This window comes from Alexandromys fortis, unplaced genomic scaffold (assembly GCF_014885135.2).
Source record: "Alexandromys fortis isolate MF-2015 unplaced genomic scaffold, M_Fortis_MF-2015_v1.1 scaffold_119, whole genome shotgun sequence".
NCBI classification, from domain to species: Eukaryota; Metazoa; Chordata; class Mammalia; order Rodentia; family Cricetidae; genus Alexandromys; species Alexandromys fortis.
The window spans coordinates 5,147,410-5,157,014 of NW_026067991.1; the positions used below are offsets into that span (position 1 = coordinate 5,147,410).

The 9,605-nt window shown below is 39.1% G+C and overlaps 1 protein-coding gene across 2 annotated transcripts in view; it reads right to left on the reverse strand.

Annotated features, from left to right (window-relative positions):
- Sec22a (SEC22 homolog A, vesicle trafficking protein) overlaps positions 1 to 9,605 on the reverse strand; it is a 67,939-nt gene that overhangs the window by 54,118 nt on the left and 4,216 nt on the right. For both annotated transcript variants that reach the window (XM_050159708.1, XM_050159709.1), the window contains exon 2: positions 5,744 to 5,942. In XM_050159708.1, the coding sequence (XP_050015665.1) occupies positions 5,744 to 5,925 (182 nt within the window). In that variant the 5' untranslated portion in view covers positions 5,926 to 5,942. The remainder of the gene's footprint in view (positions 1 to 5,743; positions 5,943 to 9,605) is intronic.

Consider the following 9,605-nt stretch of genomic DNA (forward strand, 5'->3'; position numbering starts at 1 on the left):
AACACACACACACAGAGCATAGCATGCTAAATAATATACAGCAAATTATTTTTAAATGTCATGATTAATTTATATTACATATACTATTTTCATTCTTTCATTATTTTAATTCAATTATGCCATCACACAGAGAAATTCTGCTTATCCTTCATAGCCACATTCTCCAGTTATTTATAGCTTTCCTGGGTACAGAAAAAGTGTCCAGTAGCACGTACTCTCTGTTAAAGTTGCTAAGTATTAGAAAAATAGTACTTTTGAAATAGAACCTTTCACAAAAATTTTACTAAAATGAGTATACCAAGCAATGTCAACTTAGAAAGATAAAGAAGTCTGAGAATTTTAAGGAGCCCAAAATGATCACACTGTCAGAGTTCTGAATATTATTTTCCCATGGAAACCATAATAATTTGCTTCCTAGGCCAGATCACGAGTTTACTCAACATGCATAGTATGTCTAAACTGATGTGAGACTGTGCCCAAGGTGGAGAAGCTCTCCTCTAACCAAGCGCGCTCAGAGCCACTGCAGAGTTCAGTGGTATCGTTGAGTAAAGTGCCTGCCCATTGCAGGTGGTGAATAACTAACTAGGCTACTGTTCTGGCTACAACTCCTGTCATCAGAAAATAGCACCGAAGAGTGAAAGGAAAGTCCTGCTACTGACTGAAACTAACAGACAGGAGGCCTAAAACAGCATTTTTAGTTGAAAGTAGTTTAGGGACAAATACAAAATGACAGCATCTCCAGGCAAGGAGAGAGCTTAGAAGGCCTGCAGCCTGGCTGACTTCAAATGAACTCCAGTGAAAGAACCAATGAATTACATTGTTCCATTAAAATTCACAGCAGGAAAACTGGCCCCCACAGGGTATATGCCTTTTCATAAGATCAATGTCTCAAAATTAAAAGAGATCTCACAGACACAATCTGATTTTTTAACTCCAAAGTCAACCACAGAGTGTTAAGGCCTCACAGGACACAATTTAATTTTCATAATGATTGCTGTAGCCATTTTTAAAGTAATAAAGTAAGTTTATTCATTAGATATTTGTTACAGCACGAGGGAAGTACATCATTTAATTTATGAAACAATAATTTCTTAAAAATTACTATACTATCACTGTGGAATGCAAAATTATACAAATGGCTACTCTCACACTCTTTCCTGCTCTGCTCAATCAACAAGATCAACCAGTAAGGTTTCTTCAAAGATAAACAACCCTTTTGGAGAAAACAGACTTATTTCCATGGTTGGGAACACTGTGAATTCCTAAAATATCTGTCATAGCTAGTGTCACTGTCAACTTGACACACCAGGGAAGAGGGAACCTTAAATGGGGAACTGCCTTCATCAGACTGGCCACCCCTAAGCAGAGGACCCTGGTCCTATGAAAAAGGACAGCTGACCATGATCCTGAGAGAAGCCAGTCAGCAGGGCTCCTTCTGGTTCTTGACTCTGCCCCTACTGGAGTTCCTGCCCTGCCTTCCCCAATAACGGACTGTGTCAGTAAGTGTGAGGCAAATAACCCTTCCCTCCTCAAGTTGTTTCTGATCATGGTGTTTATCACAGAGACAGAAAGCAAACGAGGGCCCCTCTGGCTTTAGCTGCTGCTATGACATGTGCAAGACACTGCACTAATGTGAGCCGTACTCCGAGGAATGTGCTTTACCAGCAAAAAGTGCCTTCAGGCCACTGCAGTCGCGGAAAACCCATTGTTTCCCCCATACAGAGAGGGAAAAAATTAAAAGAGCTCTCTTAATTTTAAACCTTACTATTCTCACATTTCCCCCTCCAAACTCTAGTCTTTCTCTGCCAAGTCAACTAGACGTCAATGTGAGGAACTAAGTGGCTTAGCCGACATTTACAACTTAGTTACTCTGACACTCAGTTTCTATACAGATATGAAAAGCATTATACTAAAAGATGAAGAATTAAAATAGGTTAGGCTGGGTTGGAGAGGTGGATCTATGATTAGGAGCATGTACTACTTGCAGAGGGTCTGAGTTCTGTTCCAAGCACCCACCTCGGGTGGCTCATTACAGCCTCAAACTCCAACCCCCAGGGATCTGGGCCCCTCTTCAGGACTCCCAAGGGTACCTGCATTCACATGTGCACAAATCCACATGTATGCAGCACCCCACACACACAGACATTCAATTAAAAATAAATATTTAAAATAGGTTAGGCTGTGGTGGAACAATTACCTCAAGGAGTTACAATCCAGTTACAGATAAAATATTAAATTAAAGGATTTAATATTTAAATGGTGAAGAAGAGCAGTTGAACAAGTTCTACACGCAACCTATGAAGACAGGGAAGTCATCAGGAAAATGATATACTAGTAATAGGAAAGGAGGTACTCAAAACAAGCAGGCTGTAAATTGGGCTTTGCCAGAAAGAGATACTTAGTATTTAGCGCAGCCAGGACAAAAAGGGGTAGCCTGGTGGCAGCTTCAGGCTGTGTGCCATGTTACTACTAAGTCCTTAAGTTTCATCTAACTCACAGCAGGGAGGAAAAAAGGTCATAAAAAATGTTAAGTCAAGTAATACAAATAAACTGCCAACTTATATCAGACTGAATTTGCTGCTACATACTGTGAATACCCCTAACAGTCTAGAAGCCAACCAACAGAACCTATTAATGAGAAAAATACATGTTACTCTGCAACCACAGTTAAAAGTTCTCTTCTCCAGCCCCTTTTAAAAGCTTGACTACAAAAACAACATGCAGAGATGTTTTTATGCCTTGTTATAAAAGTTATGCAATTTATGCATTTAAATATATCTGAACCATATTCTTGGATCAGGCCAGATTGGACCCTTATTGACTTATCCCATTCCTAACCTCTGTCATTTTTGTTTTGCCAGGCACAATGTTTAAGCCTATAATTCTAGCACTCAAGAGGCAGAAACAGGAGGATCATCACAAATTTAAAGTCAGCTAAGGCACACAGTAAGATACTGTCTATAGTTGGGCGGTGGTGGTGCACGCACGCCTTTAATCGCAGCACTAGGGAGGCAGAGGCAGGCAGATCTCTGTGAGTTCGAGACGAGCCTGGTCTACAAGAGCTCCGGGACAGGCTCCAAAACCACAGAGAAACCCTGTCTCGAAAAACAAACAAAAAAAAAAAAAAAAAAGATTTATTTTTTAATACCAGGTAGTTTCCAGTGTTAACATATACTTCAAGCCAATCTCCAGTAACTTTGACATGTTTATCCCACTGCCTGACAACAAATGGAACTGAGAGTGACAGCAGGCACTATAAAGGCCTCCTACCTAAATGCTTCATGTTTCAAGTCCTTGTCTTCCTCTAAGTAGAAGCAGAATAAAGCATCATTTTGGATACAATTTAACCACAATCATCGATATGTTATTTTATAGGTTAAATCCTCAAAACTCCAATTAAATGTAACATCCAATTATTTTACAGTTCTTAAGTAATTCAAGTAATTGTGGACATTCTCTAAAGTTCTATTCCAGCCCTCTCTAAATTCAGGGGACATTTCTGCCCTCAAACTTTGAACTGGATCTATGCAAATGGTTCTAAAATCCCTATCACCCCTTCCACTAGATTGTCTCAATTGGAAAGATCTCATAAAAGCCTGCACCTTTAATCCCAGCACTGGGAAAGCAGAAACAGACAGATCTCTGAGTTCCAGGCCAAGCTGGTCTACAGAGTGAGTTCAAGGCTAACCAGGACTACACTGTGAGAACCTGCCTCAAAAAAAAAAAAAAAAAAAAAAAAAAAAAAAAAAAAAACTTACATGGGACTTCATCTCCTCTCCTCACATCCTAAACAATCCTTCTCCAAGAGCTGTTCGATTCTACGGCTTCATCTCCAGTATTCCACCTCAGCAGGCTTTTCTTTCTCATTTGTACATTTATTTTCCTACTTCACTCTGTAGTACCAAGTTGACCTCTGAGCCTATTTCTCTTAAACTTTGTTTTACTCCATGTTCTATGGTCTTAGGTTTTTGTTTGGTTGGTTGGTTTTGTGAGACAGAGCCTCACTATGTAGTCCTGGCTGGCCTGAAACTTATAGATCTGCTAGCCTCTGCTTCCTGAGTGCAGAGAGTGAAGACATGAGCCACTTCCCACCTTTATTTGCTTGTTTTTTAACCAAGTGACTTTCTTCCTTCAAACCTGTAGCACTAACCTACATACAACCTACTGTATTAAAATAACTTCCCTCAGTTTGAACTTTCAGAGCAATCCAGGATTTGGTCCCACACTAGGTATCAAACCTATCTCATAGCTACCTACAAATCTTCATCCCCTAGCACCACGCCAGACAACTTAGCACACCTGCATGCCATGCAGCAGCATATACTGCTGCTTCTGTCTCCCTTCCCTAAACTTGGATGTCCTGCTTTAGGTGAATTTTAATTCTTCAAAACATAGAGTCTTATCTTAATAATAATAATAAAAGACTTTGCTCATATAGCCTACCTACATGGACCATGTCATTATCTGGCTTCCTTCTATGTTCAAACTAGCTTCACAGACCCCCAAGTTAACTGATCTCTAATTGTTTCATATGGATGCTGTACAAAGCGATCTTTGTTTTCACATAATTACAAATCATAAACTGACTTCCAAATCTAAATCTCCCACATTTGTCCTCTTTCAGGACAAGCTTCAGGATCACACATTCAGCCAACTGTGCCCCTTGAATGGCTAATGGGAATCTCAGATTTAACATGTCCAAACACAACTTTTATCAATGAAATGCAATTAACCTCTCTAGTCTTCTAATTTTAGCCTCATTATACATGCAGTTTCTAAGGCCAAAAATCTACATATGATTCTTTTCTTTTTCCTTCACATTCTTAAAGTCTATAAGGACCATGTAAGGGTGTTAGGCCCAAAATGTAACCCAAATCCAACTACTCCTCTTCATTATCACCCAGTCAGGTTGTAGTCATCATTCCTAACAGTCTCTCCTACCCATCACTCTATTTCTACAGTCTCCCTTACACTCTTGAAAGTGCCTAGTACAACCTACTCAGAGCTAAAACCACATCATACAATTCTCCAGCATAAAACTCTCCAATAAGTTCCTATTGCATTAGGATTAATAAAGTAACAGACTCATCATGGCCTAGAGAACCCTAAAAGACCTGTCCCAATCCTATCTTTCTGACCCCAAGTTCTGCTACTTGACCAATTCCCCACAATGCTTCAGCACCACTGGCTTTACTTCTATCTTTTAAGATGTATTAAAGGGCTTCTCCACTAGCTGTTGCTCCAGCCTTACTCCTTATTCATAGAACCCTTCATGTAACTGCCTTCCTTTTCATTTTTATAATTTCTGGTCAAATCTCATTCTTCCTGGAGGACTCAATCACCACAGTCACACTCTATCCTATCACCCAGTCTTATAGGATAGACAGATGGATAAGCTGCCCTTCCAAGAGGATAAAACTTTACTTATTAGCATTTTCCCATACAATTTGCCTGCTACAATCTTGAGCACGTAAGAACTCTAATACTTAGTGGGCAATTTATAAGAAGCATTATGTGCAAAAATAATATAAAGTTTTCTAAAGCCAGAATCAAATCCAGAGAATCTGCAAAAAGGTTGCAAGCATCAGGACTTCTACTTAGTATAAATTCAGAATATGACTGTTGACTTGCAAGTTCTCCTGAGTTAATAAAACATGTATTTCTATAGCAACCACTTAAATTTCATTAAAGTAACAACCTCTAGGCAAGTGACTAATGACAAAAACTTCCATAACATTCTTACTTGATGTTATAACGTCCAGTTTTCAGTGTACATCTATCAGGAAGTTGTGCAAGTTTCCTGGAGAGCATCTTAAAGTACTTTCTGCATTCCTGCACTCCTGTGCCCTGCTCATAATCAGTAGATGCAGACAGTGGCAGGCCATCTCTGACACGAATGACGGAGGCAGATAAAATCATAGACATTTCAATCCACAGAAGACCTAAAATAAAATGAAAAATAAAAATCAAGGCCAACAAAACACTTATAAAACTTTCTAAATTAGTCATAATAGTACTTTTACAAAACTTCCTAAATTAGTAGTAATGAGAGTATTAATAAAAATAATGATACAATATATTTCAACAACCTTTTACTTTAACAAGCTTTTTAAAAATATATATAGTATGTATATGAATATTTGCCTACACATGTGTTATGTGAACTATGTGCATGTCTGGTTCCCTTAGAAAACAGAAAGGGCATTGGATATGTTGGAACTGGAGTTACAAATAGTTGTGAGCAGCTACATGGGTACTGGGATCTTCTGTAAGAACAACAAGTGCTCTTAACCACTGAGCCATCTTGCCAGGCCCCAAACAAGCTTTTGAAAATAACGTTTTCACACTGGGGAGATTGCTGAGTGGGTAATACTTGTAGGACAAGCCATCTGATGACATGAGTTTGGCTTCCAGAAAACATGAAAAATCAAGACATGGTTATAAGAGTAAATACCTATAAACCCTGAGGGCTGCTACAGGTAAATGGGAGGTGGAGACAGAAGAGTTCCCAGAAGCTCTGAAGCCAGCTAGCCTAGTATATACAGCAGTGAACAAGAGACCGTCTCAAGGTGGGAATGCAAGAACCAATACCTTAAGTCAGTGATTTCCAACCTTCCTAATGCTATGACCCTTTAATACAGTTCCTCATATGGTGACCCCAAACATAAATTATTTTCATTGCTACTTCATAACGGTAATTTTGGTATTGTTATGAATTGTAATGTAATATCTGTGTTTTCTGGCGGTCTTAGGCAACCTCTGTGAACGGGTTCTTTGATCCCCACAGGTTGTGAACCATTGCCTTAGGTTATCCTTTGACCTCCACACATACACTGTGACACACACATGCTCACCCCTACTGGTCAGTGTTCATAGTGCTAGAAAGTGCTATAAAGACTACTGGAGAAAGGTAATAGAAAATTTCACCTAGCTATGAATCTTGCAAACTCTAATAATGATCTGCCTACAGGTTATGACCAGAAGAGGGGCAACAGTGGCAGAATATTATGGAAGTAATCAATCTTTTTTTAATTGAATTTAAGGTCCACTCCATGAAATGGAACCTATCTGACAGTGTTAATGAGGACAAGACCCTGAGACAGATAGGTCATGAGGCCTATGGGAAAACCTACTATTATTATTCTGTTAAATGGATACTGAAGTAAAACAACCTCTATACCCATAAAGTGCACCATTCAACCCCCATCAGAGAAGCTGCTTCTTAGAGTAAATGACAACGTGTAGAAAATGAGAAGCTTTGATGCACTCAAACCTAAATGGGAGCCATTTGTTGTAGTCATAGACTGCTTGTTCATTCCTGGTCACCCAGACCCGAAATAATTACACAGAAACAATATTAATTACAACCCTAGCCAATAGCTTAGGCATATTTCTAGCTAACTCTTATATCTTAAATTAATCCATTTCTATTAATTTATGTATCACCATGAGGCTCATGGTTTACCAGTAAGGTTCTCCAGTGTCTGTCTCCTTAGATAGCTACATGGTGTCTTTCCAACTCCACCTTCTTTTCTCCTCTATCTCTGCTTGGAATTCCCACCTTGCTCTATTCTGCCCTGCCTGCCATAGGCCCAAGCAGCTTCTTTATTCACTAACCAATAAAGGCAACACATATACAGAAGGACTTCCCACATTGTTACCTGTTCCCTCAAAGCTCAGGGATCTATGTAGGAGAGGATGGGGGTGGAGGATGACTTCAAGGAACAGATGCAACAAGGGAAATGTACATATGGAGCTCAAAAAGGCTGTGATAGCATACACAAGAAGTGCACAAACTCAAGCCAGACAAAATCCAGCCAAGAAGCTAACAGCAATCAATAGTTGCTAGTAGAAGAAGATTAATCTAGTTATCTTCAATGGGGGTGACACTGAGCATATTATCAACCACACTCCAGGCAAGCCCCATGCTCAAGAACACAAATGGGAGTCCTTGTTTTTTTTTTTTATGTTGTTTTGGTTTTAGTGGGCCTTTTGTCTTTTGAGAAACTCAGTGTGATGGTGCACACCATTAATCCCAACACTCAGGAGGCAGAGGCAGGCAGATCTCTGAATGTAAGGCCAGCCTGAACTACAGATCAAGTTCTAGGACAGTCAGGGATCCACAGAGAAACCCTTGACAAGAGAGACAGAGAACATGAAGTTGGGAGGGTGAGGAAGTGGAGGAGGACCTAGGAAAAGGGAGAGAAGCAGGGAAAGAATATGGTCAAAATATTTTGCATGAAATTCTCACAGAATAAATTCAAAATAAAATAAATTTGTTACAAAAATAAAAGAATTAATAGTAATTACAGGTGACTGATTTAGAGACTTGTTTTGCTACACAGCCTTGGCTGACCTGGAACTCACAATGTAGCCCAGGCTGAATCAAACCCACAACAGGTCTCCTGACTCAGCCTCCTAGATACTGAGTTTACAGGTGTGCACCACTATGCTCAGTAGAAAATTTAACCTTACCCCAAGGAAAATAATCATATAGTCAGATAAAAATGTAAATGGATACCCTTACAATCAAATAATTTAAAATAATCTAAAAATCCAATATAGAATGACAACTAAGTAAATAAATTATAGTATACCCATATGACAGAATACAACAATATAAAGCTTTCTAAAAATAAAAGTTTAACAATGTGTTAAATCCTGATGTGATGAGCTAAAAAAAAAATAAGCTAAAACTTATTTTACCAAGTGACACATAACTACAATCTTAACACTTAGGAAGGCAGAAAAAGAAGGATCGTGAGTTGGAGGGCAGATTGGGTTATATCACAAAGGTCCTGTGCTGTGGGACAATGGTCTGTACCCTGTCACTTGTATTATTTTTAATAAAATGCTGATTGGCCAGTAGCCAGGCAGGAAGTATAGGTGGGGTGATGGCAACCAGGCAAGATGTAGAGGCATGGCAATAGGAATTCTGGGAAGAGGAAAGTTTCAGTCTGCAGTCGTCACCCAGACACAGAGAAAGCCAGACACAGAACAAGCAAAATGTGACTGCCTCGCCGAAGAAAGGTACCAAGCCACGTGGCTAATATAGACAAGAATTATGGGCTAATATCAGTTATAAGAGTTAATAAGAAACCTGAGCTACTAGATGAACCAGGTTTATAATCAATGTAGACCTCTGTGTGTTTTCTTTGGGACTGAATGACTGAGGAACTGGGTGGGACAGAAACCTTGGTCAACAGTCCTGTCTTAAAAACCTTTTTCAGACAAACATATATTCAGAGATTCCTAATAAACCAAATAAATAGATTTCTAGTAAACAGATGTAGAACACAGCTGTCAAGGCCCTAAAAGGTTGTCAGAGGGCTGTTTTTATTTATCAGTAGATAAAAACTGTTTTCTATGGAGAAAAAGTTAACCCCTCTCTCCCAGCCCAGAGAGATTTTTATCATCCAAACCAATTAAAGAGAAAAAAGATCAATACCACCACCACCACCACCACCACCACCAAGAAACAGCTAGGATAAATATCCAATGAACAACAAAACTTTAACTAATTTATAGACAGACTCTAATCACCTTAGGATAAATGGTCTCTTTCAACTTAAAAATCATACTACCCTTTTTTTTTTTTTTTTTTT